The sequence below is a fragment of the Lolium perenne genome, chromosome 2 (assembly GCF_019359855.2).
Source record: "Lolium perenne isolate Kyuss_39 chromosome 2, Kyuss_2.0, whole genome shotgun sequence".
In the NCBI taxonomy this organism is placed as follows: Eukaryota; Viridiplantae; Streptophyta; class Magnoliopsida; order Poales; family Poaceae; genus Lolium; species Lolium perenne.
Genome location: NC_067245.2, coordinates 5,776,083 through 5,790,894, shown reverse-complemented (window position 1 = coordinate 5,790,894; position 14,812 = coordinate 5,776,083). Strand labels below are relative to the sequence as shown.

At 42.7% G+C, this 14,812-nt stretch overlaps 2 protein-coding genes, 1 long non-coding RNA gene and 9 other non-coding genes across 12 annotated transcripts; all 12 read left to right on the top strand.

Annotated features, from left to right (window-relative positions):
- The first annotated feature begins 1,186 nt into the window (after positions 1-1,186).
- LOC127331009 (uncharacterized) lies at positions 1,187-4,283 on the top strand. Its single transcript, XM_051357096.2, has 8 exons — positions 1,187-1,361; positions 1,625-2,137; positions 2,237-2,414; positions 2,574-2,877; positions 3,283-3,355; positions 3,450-3,540; positions 3,628-3,707; positions 3,796-4,283. The coding sequence occupies exons 1-8, from the start codon at positions 1,338-1,340 to the stop codon at positions 4,063-4,065; spliced, it is 1,533 nt and encodes a 510-aa protein (XP_051213056.1). The 5' UTR covers positions 1,187-1,337; the 3' UTR covers positions 4,066-4,283.
- A 4,343-nt stretch (positions 4,284-8,626) lies between these two features.
- Positions 8,627-12,395, top strand: LOC127331007 (uncharacterized). Its single transcript, XR_007869505.1, has 2 exons — positions 8,627-11,964; positions 12,062-12,395. It is a non-coding gene; the product is annotated as an uncharacterized lncRNA (long non-coding RNA).
- Positions 9,477-9,572, top strand: LOC127337315 (small nucleolar RNA Z101). The gene has a single exon (XR_007873726.1). It is a non-coding gene; the product is annotated as a small nucleolar RNA Z101 (small nucleolar RNA).
- Positions 9,793-9,887, top strand: LOC127337319 (small nucleolar RNA Z101). Its single transcript, XR_007873730.1, has one exon. It is a non-coding gene; the product is annotated as a small nucleolar RNA Z101 (small nucleolar RNA).
- LOC127337322 (small nucleolar RNA Z102/R77) lies at positions 9,959-10,044 on the top strand. The gene has a single exon (XR_007873733.1). It is a non-coding gene; the product is annotated as a small nucleolar RNA Z102/R77 (small nucleolar RNA).
- On the top strand, positions 10,143-10,240 carry LOC127337318 (small nucleolar RNA Z101). The gene has a single exon (XR_007873729.1). It is a non-coding gene; the product is annotated as a small nucleolar RNA Z101 (small nucleolar RNA).
- On the top strand, positions 10,481-10,576 carry LOC127337320 (small nucleolar RNA Z101). Its single transcript, XR_007873731.1, has one exon. It is a non-coding gene; the product is annotated as a small nucleolar RNA Z101 (small nucleolar RNA).
- LOC127337324 (small nucleolar RNA Z102/R77) lies at positions 10,662-10,747 on the top strand. Its single transcript, XR_007873735.1, has one exon. It is a non-coding gene; the product is annotated as a small nucleolar RNA Z102/R77 (small nucleolar RNA).
- On the top strand, positions 10,836-10,932 carry LOC127337317 (small nucleolar RNA Z101). Its single transcript, XR_007873728.1, has one exon. It is a non-coding gene; the product is annotated as a small nucleolar RNA Z101 (small nucleolar RNA).
- Positions 11,060-11,156, top strand: LOC127337316 (small nucleolar RNA Z101). The gene has a single exon (XR_007873727.1). It is a non-coding gene; the product is annotated as a small nucleolar RNA Z101 (small nucleolar RNA).
- Positions 11,414-11,499, top strand: LOC127337321 (small nucleolar RNA Z102/R77). The gene has a single exon (XR_007873732.1). It is a non-coding gene; the product is annotated as a small nucleolar RNA Z102/R77 (small nucleolar RNA).
- Positions 12,396-12,815: 420 nt separating the features above from the next.
- On the top strand, positions 12,816-13,606 carry LOC127331006 (uncharacterized). The gene has a single exon (XM_051357095.1). The coding sequence runs from the start codon at positions 12,818-12,820 to the stop codon at positions 13,304-13,306; it is 489 nt and encodes a 162-aa protein (XP_051213055.1). The 5' UTR covers positions 12,816-12,817; the 3' UTR covers positions 13,307-13,606.
- Positions 13,607-14,812: the final 1,206 nt, after the last annotated feature.

The following is a 14,812-nucleotide window of genomic DNA, read 5'->3' as shown; positions in this document are numbered from 1 at the left end:
CAATGAGGTCGAGGAAGAAGACGATGCGGCGCCAGATCCAGCCGATGGGATCCGCCACCTCTCTCCCGGCATGCACTCCATACGTCACTAGGGACCATAGCCTAACTCTACTACTACTGCTATGTACTCCGGCGCCATCTCCTCTCCAACTCCGGCCGGCTAGCCTGGTGGAGAGGGAGTAGGAGCGGCCCGGTGAGAGCGAGAATAAGCTCAGGTACTGTAGCGAGCTGAGAGGTGGGGAGGGGGAAAATGAGAGCGTTCAGGGTCCTCTTGCGGAGGTTGATCATGAGTTGCCTGCATATTTTTGCTGATTTTCTCGCCATGCACGCAGAGATCCGTCACATCAATTTTCACGAGCAACTTCAAAATGATCTCGTTGAGCATATGTGGAGGATCAAAGGATTATCAGCAAATGCTGCAACGCCTAGATCTAGCCCCATTTATTACATTTGTTTAGTTGTTTTATTGTTTGTTGTATTTTAATTTTAAAATAATTTGGACAAACATATTTATTTGTATGCTATGTTTAATAAATGGTTGAGTTTTCGAAAATTCTATAAAAAAAAATTGGGGGCGACGTTTGGGGGATATGGCTAGGGAGGGATGTCTCTCAAACGTCGATCAGCGCGCCGTTTAGGGGACGCTTTGGAGAACGCGATTGGAGATGATCTTATGAAGTTTTTTTTTCTTTTGAATGGACAAGTTTTGGAAGCCTTTTTCTCTCTGACCTTTCGAAATCCACTGGTTGGGGAAAGAGCAAGTACTCCTATAGTCGGATTGTGCTTCAGTGACTTTGTCAGCCCACAAAGTCACTGACTTTGTGTCACTTACAAGTGGGGTCAAGTGGAACCCTTCATTATGTGGACCCCACATGGCCCCACTTGTAAGTGACACAAAGTCACAATCCCCTATAGTCCTATACTCGTCGTAGGCTCGTAGTCACCGAGAAGTCTCAGTGTTCGTGGTGCCTTTGTGAGCTCATGTACTGAGCTCCTATACGCGTCGCCACTACTGGGACGTTCATGGAGATCCCAAAAAGAGCTCCCTTTTTCATCTGCCTATCGCGTCTCTGCCTTCCGCCGCTGCGCCACCTCCCTGGCCCTTCTTCTCCACTCGCCGCCACCGCAACCGCACCCACCTCCCCCTCCCCCTCCCCTATTTATGGCCGCCGGTCACATCTAATCATCGCCCACTACCGCCTACCAGAATCGGCTCTTCTGCCACTAGCAAGAAAAACCCATCGTCATCGCCCCGTTTGGACGGACACCTCCCATTTTCCATCCAGCCAAGAAGAGGAAGAGCCAGAGGAGTTGTTCTTGAGCAACTTGCAGCACGCCATGGATTCTCCAAAAAAGGAGCAGGTATGTTCTTGGTCAATAGGTAGAAATCAATTTCTTCCTTCCCAGCTGAGTTCGTCCCGTCCCGTCTCATTAATAGCCGGGGTTCAGTGAGTGGAGTCAGAGCAAGAGCATGTGGTTGTTTAATTCCAGTCAGTAGCGGCATGGCCGTGTGCCCAGATATTTATCTTGTCCCCGCGTGACAATTTTAAACTTCTGCTCTATGAGTTGAACTGAAAGCCTCTTTTTTTCACTCTGCTTCTTGTTCTTCCTCTTTGGATTTGTAGGAGAGCAGCAGCAGCAGTACTCCTACGAGTGGAGCAAATCCAATGCTAGGAGGAGGCCCTGCCCCTGCTGATCAGCACCCTCAGCAGCCGAAGAGGCCGCACCTCTCGATCGACATCCCGACGGCGAGCAGCACGGCCGTGCCTCGCCACCCCGTCATCACACCGACAGCAGCATCAGCAGAACACTCGGCTGCAACAGCAGAAGCAGATACCACACCAGCGACGCCCGGCTCCAACAGCAGCAGCAGAACACCCGGTTCTTGCAAGCCGCCGCCGGCGCCGCAGCGAACGCCGTCGTTCAAGCTGCGGCAGACGGTGAGGAGCCTGCTTCCCGGAGGAGGCAGCTTCAAGTCGTCGGTCAGAGGGTACGAGGCCTCCTTCTCCAGGCTCTTCAGTGCCAGGATCGCGAGGACGTCGTCGCTCCCCGTGAACGACGATGATAACAGTGTCGTCTCGGGGTCGAACTTTCTCTCGCTGCACGGAGCCGACAAGACCCCGAACGATCCTGCCGTTGTAAGCGTTTTTTATCTCTAATTTCGCTTGCAACTTTTTGTTATCTGAATTGTAACTTTGTTGCTCAAGCTATGTTAGTTTGGTTCTGTTGGTGTCTAGGATAAAGCAGGCATGCACCGTTCGCAGTCCCTCCCCATGAACATGAAGAAGTTCAACTCGGTGAAAAGCATCAAAAGGATGAACTCGCTCGGCGGGGTGTACCGCGTGGTCCCTTCCACGCCACGAAACCCCGCCACACCGAGCAATGTCGTTCCGGACATAGAACCCACCGAATCAGGTGGGTGGATTCTACTGTCCAACATACATATCACCCTGTTTACAGCTTCAGTTTGAATTCTGATGTTACTGTATTATCAGCCATGCAGAGTTCCTGACATTCCTGAATTCTGATAGTGCACGGTGCTAATCGTTAATGTCATCTAGCTGTTTCATACAGGGGCTGGAGAGGAGGATGGAGAGGACATAGCAGAGGAAGAGGCGGTGTGCCGGATCTGCATGGTGGAGCTGTCCGAAGGGAGCGGCACCATGAAGCTGGAGTGCGCCTGCAAGGGTGAGCTCGCACTAGCCCACAAGGACTGTGCCCTCAAGTGGTTCAGCATCAAGGGCACCAGGACCTGCGAGGTGTGCAAGGTGGAGGTCCAGAACCTCCCGGTCACCCTTCTACGTGTTCAGAGCGTGCGTGGCGAGGCGAGCCGTGTCGGTAACGGTGGTGCCAACGGGTCTCGACACGCTCGGTACAGGCAAGTTAAATTGTTTAACTAAACAATGGCTGGTGTTACTTGAAACGTTTGTGTTACTCATCTGGAGTCTGATAACACCTGTGCCACCACCTGGTAATATTATGTGGATAGCTTGACTACCTACTTTGAGAAGGCCAATCTGATGCATTGTCGTGACAGATCAAGATGCAAATTTCTTCTAGAAATAGAATGATGTGTGCTAATAGTATAATAGTCATACCTACCTGCTACTGTCATAGATTTATACAACCTGAAGGGTGATTGTTTTTGTAATGCCAGATCACCATACAAATTTCCTCTAGAAATAGAATGATGTGTGCTAATTGTATACTAGTCATACCTACTACTACGGTCTTAGGTTTATACAACCTGACGTGTGATTCCTTTTGACATCTGGTTACACAGATTGTGGCATGGAACACCAATCCTTGTGATCGTAAGCATTCTTGCCTACTTCTGCTTCTTGGAGCAGTTGCTGGTAACCATCTCTCTCTTGTTATCTTCTTATTACAAATTCCTTGCACTCGGTTACATTGATATATTGATCATATTTTTTTTATTTCATCTGATAGGTTGGCCATAATGGTTTTGCTGCCTTGGCGATATCACTGCCCTTCTCATGTATCCTAGGTCTATTCTCATCATTGACAACAAGCAGCATGGGTATGACACTAATCATCTTACACAGCAATTAGCACACAGCATGGCAACTAGACATATTTTTTAACCTGTGTGCCTGAAACTCTGCAGTGGCAAGAAGGTACGTTTGGATCTACGGTGCTATCCAGTTCCTCTTCGTTGTATTTTTCACTCATCTGTTCTACAGATATGTAAGCACAGCTCCTGCCTCACTTACATCCACTTGGGGTTAATTAAGCAATTCGTTGTGCAAATATTGATGTTTGAGAACTGTTGCAGCTCCATTTGCAAGCTGTGATATCCATCATCCTGGCCACCTTTGCTGGTTTCGGTGTGGGAATGATTGGCAACTCCATCATCGTCGAAATACTGAGGTGGAGGGCAATCGCTCCGGCTCAACAACGCCGTGCTCGCAGGCCACGCGTGGCACAACAGCAGCAGCAAACTCCGGCATCTAGTCAACCTACAGGCCAGCCATCAGCCGCTCAGGAGGGGCAGCGTAATGCTGCTAGCAGTGACGTCGAGAATCCCGTCGTCCCTCAAGAATAAACCATTTGCATCTCTAAGCTTTATGTAATGTTTGTAGTTAGTTGAGAGTTGAGGGTTTGGGAGGTTACTGTATAATAGTAGGGCAAAGAGGTCTGGAAGTTTTCATTGGCCAGCATGCAAAATCTCATTTTGAGTTTTCTGTTTTTTTTCTTTCATTTTGGCAGCATGTGAGGAACTATGTAGCAGATTCAGTACCATATGTCATGGTGTACAAAGTATGTCAAGGCATTTCTGCAGGCATCATAGTTGTGTTTCTCATATGCTGAATTATTTAGCTGTGGGATTGGTTATTTTCCAATTAGCTACCTGGGTATTCCGATACACTATCGGAGACTCACTTTGGCTGAATGGAAAATTATTGAAGAAAGACTTCAAAAACGTCTTACTAGTTGGAAAGGAAAATTACTATCCCTTTGTGGAAGATTAGTTCTCATTAATTCGGTACTCACAAATATGGTACTCTATATGAATTCTTTCTTCCAGTTACCAAAAAGGAGTCTTGCATAGATTGGGCTATTTCCAATCTAGATTCTTTTGGCAAGGGGGTAGTGAGAAGAAAAAATACCGGTTAACTAAATGGAGTGTTGTATGCCGTACGAAAGATCAAGGTGGACTTGGTGTTCATGATCTTGAAGTTAAGAACAGGGCTTTGCTTGGTAAATGGCTAGTCAGGTTGTTAACGGAGGATGTGGTATGGCAACAACTTTTGCGAAAAAAGTATGTTTGCTCAAAGGCGATCTCTCAGGTTCTTGAAAAACCAGATGATTCACATTTTTGGGCTAGTATCATGGCAACTAAGAAGCATTTTTTCCCATTTGGTTCTTTCCCCATTAAGAATGGGGCGGAGATAAGGTTCTGGGAGGATCGCTGGTTGGGAACAACCACTCTTCGTGAACAGTATCCGGCCTTGTACAGTATTGTTCGTCATAAAGGGGATACTTTGCAGAAGGTGATGGAATCTTCTCCCCCCTCTATGATGTTCAGGCGTGATCTTGTCGGTCATCGGCTAGCTTCTTGGAATGAACTGCTTCAGCGGTTAGGTTCAATCCAGCTGGTTCAGGGGACGGATGAATTCCGTTTGAGTCTCACCAAAAATGGCATATTTTTGGTTAGCTCCATGTACAAAGCATTATGCCTATCTGCACAACCGGTTCTAAATAATAAATCCATCTGGAAGATGAAGATACCTCTCAAAACAAAGGTCTTTGCATGGTATCTTCGTCGAGGTGTGATTCTTACTAAAGATAACCTTGTAAAGCGCAACTGGTAAGGTTGTACGAAATGTGTGTTCTGTCACGAGGAAGAGATAATTAAACACATTTTCTTCAACTGTCGAGTTGCTAGATCTATATGGTCAATCATTCAGATAGTTTCTACCTTATACCCTCCCCGTAGCATTGCAAACATTTTTGGGAATGGCTAAATGGGGTGAATTCTAGGTACAAAAAGATTATCAGAGTGGGATAGATTGATGTTGCATGGTCGCTTTGGCTATGTAGGAACGACAAGGTTTTTAATGACAAAAATTCTTCTCTTATGCAGGTCATCTACCGGTGTATGGCTTTGCTCCGTTCATGGTCGCCACTTCAGCGTTTGGAGGATCGCGATCTCTTTATGGAGGTGTCTACACGATTGGAGAACACGACCACAGAGTTTATTTCCCAACATGGGTGGCTGCATAGTCGGAGGATTGAAGCCAACAGAGCGTCATAGTAGTTGGTCTTTTTTATCATTTATTGTATCGCATGTCGATGGATCCTAGACTTCTAAACGGCTGTGTGCATCCTGGTTATGCAGAGGCTGGGTGTAATGCTTAAATTTTTTTGAGTAATAAAGCGTCCCTTATCGAAAAATCATCGTTGTGTTCTCTGTTCTTGTTTTGGAACAGAGCTTGTTAATCTCGTTGGGAATGAAACTAGTAAATAAAATGTTTTGCTTAGCATATCTTCTACAATTTTGTTGCTTCTTATTGTCACTCCAGATGCATAATATCAAAACAAATGTATATGCATAATTTGGCAAATAATTTCTTCATGGGACCCAGTGACAGAAATAGAAGCATGGGTGAATTAGAGAAGTTTTTTTATTGCGGGTAGGTGTCGGGGGGATGACCCCCGGTAGGTCAAGAGTATGGAAAATATGCCAAAGTAAGATACTTATAAACCGGATCAAAGGATAATCCGGATAGGAGAGACCAGATTAAAAGGTCACCTGGCTGGTACGGTCCGGTATACTGGAAAGGGTATGCCGGAGCGAGAGGAACCGGCGATAGCTAAGCCGGAAACACTTCCAAGAGATCAAGGTCTGGAAGGAGAGAAAGACAGGGGTCCGGTTTACTCCTGTTAAACCGTCGTAGGTCTAGCATAGCCTCAACCGCTATATGTCGGCACCCTAGTCAAAGATTTCCTCTTGTAGCCAAAGGACATCGAGGAGGTAAGCAAGATAAGCTTTAACGAAGCCTTGGAGCCAAAGCAGCTTGATGACGAACAAAGCATCCGTAGGCCGACCAAGGAAGGTCACCAGACAAAGGGTGCAGAAGGGAACGTCATGGCCTGAGCCATAGAAGCTCTATAAAGTTAGTTTAGGTAGGCATTTATTCCGAGGGGTCCTTCCCTTGTAAGCCTCCTCTCCCCTATATAAGGAGATGGACACTTCCCTTGTACAGAGAACCGAGTTCCTAGTTTTAAGCCGTACGCTAGTTCTTCCTCTACCTCCAACCAGAAGGCTAAGTGAAACACCATGTAGCTCCTTGTTGAGATCATATAGTAGAAGCATGCAGAAGTAGGGACTTTACCTCCTCACGAGGGTCCTGAACCTAGGTACATCGCCTTGTTTGTGTGTGTATTTGAGTGAGTCTCGTCTCCATTCTCCCCTCCTTCGGTTTTCTCGGTACACATCGGTCCCAACTTAAGCCACCCTATGGCATCTGTTGAATTACCACGACGACAGTAGGTGAATCAGAGAAGATTGGCTATATAGCGTTTACATTGCATCCTTTTTTTATTCGAAAGCGGAAGCTATACACAGCAGAATGCAGATACAAGTAATGAATTATATTGGATATATTATGACATGCTACAATAATTGAGAAGACTTGGATCAGAAACGATAATATTCCAATGAAATATACACAGAGAACGAGCAAATATTAATATTTATACACATCAAGCACACATAAAACACTCCCAAGATAGTAAAAGTACAAAATGAAATATTAACACACATATGCACCATCTCGTAACAAACGTAAATCACCGAATTACAAGTTAATTTTTTCAATAAAGTATTGCAAGTAAATAGTTACAAAGTTATCAATAAACTAGATAACCATATTTGAATGGTCAGATAATCCAGCTAGAACAATCAGATTATCCTATACCGTATTATATTAGCAATATCATATCCTAACAACTGGACTCAGGTTTGAAAATGCATTTTGTTCAGAAACCAGTTTGATCGAAAATCATTCGAAAACTTTCTTTGTTTTAGATGAGAGACACACCATAGTAGTATAAAACAATCACTTCAACTGCTTGCCATCGTCTCTGATCACTCTAAATCTAAACTAAAACCACGCCAAAGATTTATGAAACGGAGTGAGTTGAATTTTCTAACCATTCCTCCAAATAATTCGGCCCAAAAGCCACTGGACAATCCTATGACGAAGCAGCCCACAGCGCGGATCCCTATTCTCCGCTCAACGCGGGAGCGAGCAGTCGCTCCGCTCAGAGCGGGATCAAGTTGGGCCGGCCCATTAGCGACGGAATTGGTTTTCCTTCGCCTTTTTCTTCAGTTTTCTCATTTTTTATTACTTGTTTTTCATTTGGTTCTGCTGGTTTTTTTCCTCCAGTTTTTTGTTTTGCTGACTGGTTTTTTGTGAACTTTCCAAATTTTGAACTTTTTCGAATTTGAACGTTCTTTAAGTTTGAATATTTTTAGATTTGAACTTTTTAAAATTTGAACAATTTTTAAGTTTAAACAATTTTTATTTTTAACACTTTTAGATATGAACATTTTTTGCGTTTGAACAATTTTCAGATTTGTTTTCTGTTCTGATTTTAAAATTTTCATATTATAATTTTGTTTAAATTCGAAATTTGTTCAAATTTGTTCAAATATGAATTTTCTTTAATTTAAAATTCTTAGTTTTCAAATCTGAACAATTTTCTAGTTTGAACATTTTCAAAGTCTGAACAATTTTCAAATCTAAACAATTTTCAAATCTAAACAATTTTCAAATCTGAACAATTTTCTAGTTTGAACATTTTCAAAGTCTGAACTATTTCTAAATTTGAACATTTATTTAAATTTTGAATATTAAAAAAACCACGGAACACCATAACGATAGCGTTCACGGATTTGAATCCCGAACGACCAGAGATCTAGCGACAGCGGACCCAAATGGGCCGGCCCAGGTCGTGGGTCCTTAAGCGATTCGGTCCCTTGCATCGCTTAAAGCGATGTATAGGAGCACCACAGCCCACAGCGGGAAAAAACCTCACCGTACCGGGTCTATATAGTCCAAACCCTAGCGCAACCGCTTACTCATCCACCGAGCAGACATACCCGAGCAGAGACCACCGCCGCCAACCCTCGCCGGAGCCTTGCCGCCTCCTCCACCGGCTCTGCCGCACCACCCGTACCCACCTCCACGCGGCGCTGCGCTCTGCCCGGCCACCAACGGGCCATAGGTTGTGCCAACTGTATGACATAGTGTTTAGCTTTTAAGCATTTGATCGGAAAATCTGATGACCGTGCGCATCTCATTGCCGATGTGTTTCAGTGTTGAGTAGATGACATAGTGTTTAGCTTTACTGTGGTTGTTCTGCAAATATGAGCTGCTCCTGTTGTTGTTTACTAGCTGATGGTGATATACACGTCATGTTGATTTTGCATTTCTGTAGATTTATCAAAGATTTGATTGATTGTACCTGTTATCTAATAACATTGGTAGTCTTGCCATAGTAAAGTTGGTACCTAATTTGCGCTTGGTTCTGTTTTTTTTTTTGTTGTACACCAATTTAGTACTCGTATTTTATTTCAAAAAATAATGCATGCTTTCTAGGATGTGCTCCAATTGTTGTTCTGAGCTGCTATTTTGTGGATTATGTTGATATGTCATCCATTTATTGTTCCCTAGATCATATGTACTGTACATATGATGGCATGAACTGGACTTTACCCGGACAATAGACAATTAGCAAGCTATGTGCTGAAATTATTTATGTTTGGAGGGAGTCTAGTAGAACCTTCATCTGGAGTTTAGCTGTCTGTTTCTTCTCCCGACAGCTCTCGACAATAGGTTGGCCTGCATCTTTGCCAACTAGTGAGAGAGAGCCATTTACAAAAGTTCATAGTTCTTTGCCTATCTCTATTCTTCATTGTTTTTGCTGTTTCTTGGATGAGCGTTATTGATGCAGATGAGGAGACAGAAGTTTATGGGTAATTTGCGTCTGAGGCATCTCTGTGATGTCACACTCTATCACCTTGGAGATCTGATGCATCCGTTATAATGTTCTCCCCTTTTGTCTTCTTTTTTTATTTGTTTACGTGAGATGATGATGCCAATATTTGTTGATGGACTAGTATGCTGTCCAGTGAATCATGTATTAGCTCTATCTAATTATGTCCCACAGTGCTTGTTATGCTATATTTCTGAGGAAAAAACCTGTTGGTTTATCTTGTGTTGAATTTGCTGGTTTGTTTCTTTGTTGAAATGGGCCTGCTGTGATGCAGATGAGGGGACACCAGTTTTTGGTTATTTTGCGTCTGATTTATTTCAATGATGTCACTCTTTTCACCTTGAAGAACTGATTCATTCCCCTTGATGATGCTGTTGCGTTTTCAGTACTTACCGTACAAAATTATTTTGTTTTTTGTGTTAATTGATGAGAGATGAGATGATGAATGAGATTAATTTCCCTATTGGTTTGATTGGCCGATATGATGGCCTAAATTCTGAACCGAGTCTGATCATTCTCTTGTTTTCATGAAAAAACATGTTTTCTTTTGCTTGCCTTCCTGTCTTGTCTTCACCAATCTATATTCTTCCTTGTTGCTGTTTTTTATGAACATTGTTGGTGCAGATGAGGAGGCACAAGTTTTATGGGTAATTTGCATCTGAGGCGTCTCTGTGATGTCACACTCTTTTCACCTTGGAGATCTGATGCATCTGCAATAATGTTCTCTTCTGCTTGTTTGAGTTATTACTTTTTTTTTTTTCCTTTTGATTCCTGTGGGCGAAATGAGGATGACATTATATTGTTGATGGATGCTATGATGTCCAATGAATCATGTATTAGCTCTATCTGATCATATCCCTACTTGTGTTTTATTTTATATTTTGGATGGAAAATTGATGATTAATCTTCTTTTCTCCAATTGCTGATTCCTTTCTTTGTTGAAAGGTGTGTTATTGATGGAGATGAGGAAGCAGAAATTTATGGGTAATTTGCATCTGAGACTTTTCTGTTTTGTCTCTCTTTTTCACCTTGGAAATCTGATGCGTCCCCCCTTGGCCTTACCCTTGATGATGCCTGTTGTGTTCTTAGGACTTTCTTTTCTAAAATCTTTTGTTTTGGATTTTAATGGGCGAGAGATGAGATGATGAATGAGATTAATTTCCCTATTGGTTTGATTGGCTGATATGATGGCCTAAATACTGAACCGAAACTGATCATCCTCTCATTTCCTCAAAATGTTTGATTTGTCTTGTCTTTGCCAAACTATATTCTTCCTCATTCTTGTTGCTGTTTTTTCGAGGAGCATTGTTGATGCAGATGAGGAGACACAAGTTTATGGGTAATTTGCATCTGAGGCGTCTCTGTGATGTCACACTCTTTTCACCTTGGAGATCTGATGCATCCTGATATGATGGCCTAAATACTGAACCGAAACTGATCATCCCTTTCATTTCCTCAAAATGTTTGATTTCTCATCTTTACCAAATTATATTCTTCCTCATTTTTGTTGCTGTTTTTTTGGAGGAACATTGTTGATGCAGATGAGGAGACACAAGTTTATGGGTAATTTGCATCTGAGGCATCTCTGTGATGTCACACTCTTATCACCTTGGAGATCTGATGCATCTGCAACAATATTTTTTTTTCCTTACTTCCTTTCTTTCATTTTTTTTTGATTCGTTTGTGAAGATGAGGATGCCATTGTTTTCTTATACTGTGTTTTATTCTGTATAGTATTTTGGGGTAAAGAACCTGCTATCTTCTTTTTTCCATAAAACCTATGGTTTTGTGCTCCTGTCCTGTCCGTCATTCTTATTTCAGCCTTGTTCTTTGTAGAATAATTTCATTTATTCAATAGATGATTATTTTTTTAGTTCAGTTGATGGAGATGAGATGATGAATGAGATTAATTTCCCTATTGGTTTGACTGGCCGATATGATGGCCCAAATACTGAACTGAAACTGATCATCCCCCCTGCTTTGATACTGAAATAATTGGGCTTAGTTTTTTCTCTTCTGTTTTAAAAACATGTCAAAATTCTTCATTGTAGAATGTTACCAAAAAATGATTTTAATGCTGAAAATAAACCAGAAATATTAGGTCCTTGAAATTAGATGCATATAGGGTATGCGCTAAGTAAGCCTCAACTAAAACTTACGTTTACTAGTTGCCCACCATCTCAGCGCATTCTGTACATACTGGGCTTAAGCAAGTGATCCAGGTTTAGCAAAGATCTATATGCTGATTTGGTGAGGGTTTTTTAGTTCTCTAGCCTCCTCGAACCTCAGTCTCACGGATCTTCTATTCAACCACACCAAGTTAACCATTGGGATCATTGATTTTAACATTTCACCCTTCTGTTTGTTTCTTATTGTTGTCTCAGTTATTATCTGCCTGGGGTATGTTTGGTGAGTAAAAGATGCTGGTAGAGGTCTGGTCAGTTTGTTCTACCACCTTGCTCTACTTTTATTTCTCCTTTACATTTCATTGTGGAGCTGACTAATTATATTTCCTGCCAACTATTGAACCTCAGCGGCCCCTCATTCTCTGGTATCTAGTCAGCTGCAAAAGATTGACAGCGAAACTGGTGGCTTTGAGAATCCTGCCGTTGAACCATTTGCAGTTGGAAGCTTATCTACCGTTTGAAGTTATTCAGGTTGAGAGTTTGGACCTTGCTGTATATTAGTAGAGCAAAGAAGACCGGAAGTTTTCATGCCCAATTTTGTAAAATTTATTTTACATTATGGGAGGAACTATTCAGTATCATGTGGCAATAAGTAGAATGTATGTTCGGCATTTCTGAATGCGACAGGAGAATGTAAATTGCAGTTGTACTGAAAATAGTAAATAAAATGTTCTGCTTAGCATATCTTTTACTTTCTGCTGAACATTATTTCTGCACACCTGAAGTATTGTATTTGCCTGTATTTTCTTGGTTTTGAAACGGAGCCAGTATTTTTGACTCACGTGTACAGTTCGAAGTTCGAACGAATGTCCTGAGATTACCCACCTGTACAGGTCGATCGAATGTCCGTACCAATTAAGTTGGCCGGGCTCAAGTGAGTCCTGGGAACAGTTGCAGAAGCAGACAGAACGATCCTTTGCTTTCAGACGAAGTCACTTTCCCCTCAGAATTGTCCGCTCGAACTCAACTGATCGATCCTTTGCCCGCACCCTCAAGCCTCGAATCAATTGCCACCCATGTCATGCCATTCTTCCTCCCCTCACGCACGCAAGCTACCTTCGCTTCTTCCATGGCAACTCCCCTATATATACTCCCACCATGGACATGCTACTCCCATCAGTTCACCCATCCATCGCCATTGCCAGCTACTCCATTGCTCTTTCCACCGAGCTTAATCATCTCAAGCTAGCTTCCATGGCTTCCAACAACGTGGCCTCCGAGGTGAACAGCGCCGTCACCAACCTCAACGACCACCTCGCCACCGCCTTCTCCGGCGACGAGGCCAGCGGGAAGACCAACACCATCATCACGCTGGCAGGGGAGAACAACGGCGCCGCAATGGAGGCGGACGCGGAGGACCTCGTGGTCGTTGAGGCGGGCGGTGGCGACCACGACGGGGACGACGACGGTGAGGATGAGGAGGTGGAGGTGAGCGCCTACACCAACAGCAACTATCAGGCGGTGAACAACTCGGTGCTTGTCGCCGGCAGCTGCGCCGTCAGGGACCCCGGCGTGCACGTCGTCATCGTCGAGCACGTCGACTACATCCGCGACTGCGAGATCTTCGAGGACGGGGAGGAGGTGGAGAAGTGAAGTGGTGCAGGTGCAAGGTGACTATGAATCGATGGAGGATGGTGGTGAGTTACAGGAGCTCGTGTGCACGTACGTCCTGCTTGTAGTCAATTTGGTCCATATCTGTCGCTGCTCTGTCGTCGTTTGGAGTAGTTATATTGTAAGCGTTTGATCATGCCTATAAGCATGTTTATGGTTTAATTTCGTTCATATACACGTCCTAGTGTCATACTATACTATACAAACATATTTGTATTGTAACTTTGCTTCCTGCTCCATTTGGATTCTGCAGTGTGCTGGAAGCAATGTGTTTCAGTCTCACTATTTTCTCCGTATGTTTCTTGCACTACTTACTTATCTATGAGCAGTTTAACCACGTGTCTAGTTTCTGAAAGGGCAAAATCGTGCCTAGAACTTCATAAGAAACTGAAAAGATTCGTACATATAAATTACATGATGAAGTATCCACATATAAATTTTGGTTACAAACTATAACCATTATGATCAGTGCAGAAATAAAACTCAATAAGTTTGTAATTAGTCATAATTTTATTCGAAAGTTACTTGGACAAACTTTACACCACAATACATGTACATGATATGTCCTAATAACATCAAAACTTTCCTAAAGCAAAATTTCCATTACAAAAACCGACGTGGGGAAAAATGCTCATGACATGATTGTTTAGGGGGTTAAGTGAGTCTACAAGTTTTTGGGGGCAAAAGTGAGCAAAGCAAATAGTTACGAATGCGTCAACCACGGAGATGGTCTGTTTATGGATGGTTGTATCTACTGTTGAAGGACAACATGAGTTTATATTGACATGAACTCTCGAAACCAAGGGCTTCCAATCCATTCCTTTTTTTTTCATTGTTTCTTAACCTTCATTCAACCTCTTTGTTTTGGTCTGCTTGCCCTCACCGACTAGCTGCAGATCTGCAGTTGGAAGACAAAGTTGAATCAAATGATAGAAAATGGCCTCCACGTAAACATTCATTGCTTTTAGCTAATTAATTAGAGTTTGTATGTAAAGTAGGCAGAGCTTTTAGTTATATGCTTAGAGCTTTCAACTCAAATTAAACAATTTTCAACCGAGTTTGGAGAATTTACACCTATTTTTTTTGGGGGGGTACTTAGAACAAAATTTAGAGATTTTCGTTCCAGTTCAGTAAACGTCCAACTCAAACTTTTGCAAACTTATCACAAGATGAATAAAAAATTGTGGTATGCAGTTTTTTTTTAAAGGAATACGGTAAGGAAAGCCCCTACAGTGATTTTTTTTAAATAATAAGAACCTAATTCTGTGTCTGTGAGGACTTGAACCTGGGTGGCTGGGTTGTACATCCACTTCCCTAACCGAATGAGCTAGGCTCACTTCTTTTGTGGTCTCCAGTCTAGCGGCTGACAACTTAGATCACCACTACTATTTCGTGGTATTTGCTATGCTTGGTCACAGTTTGTACCATTTTAAAAGTATTTTTTAATGACAATTTTAAATTTACATAGAAAATTCAAAACATTTATGT

Bases quoted from the DNA above. Each gene is read 5' to 3' on its own strand.
- LOC127331009 (XM_051357096.2), top strand. From the start codon at position 1,338: ATGGATTCTCCAAAAAAGGAGCAG. The intron at 1,362-1,624 runs GTATGTTCTTGG...TTGGATTTGTAG, and splicing joins ATTCTCCAAAAAAGGAGCAG to GAGAGCAGCAGCAGCAGTAC. The intron at 3,708-3,795 runs GTAAGCACAGCT...GAACTGTTGCAG, and splicing joins CTCATCTGTTCTACAGATAT to CTCCATTTGCAAGCTGTGAT.
- LOC127331006 (XM_051357095.1), top strand. From the start codon at position 12,818: ATGCTACTCCCATCAGTTCACCCATCCATCGCCATTGCCAGCTACTCC.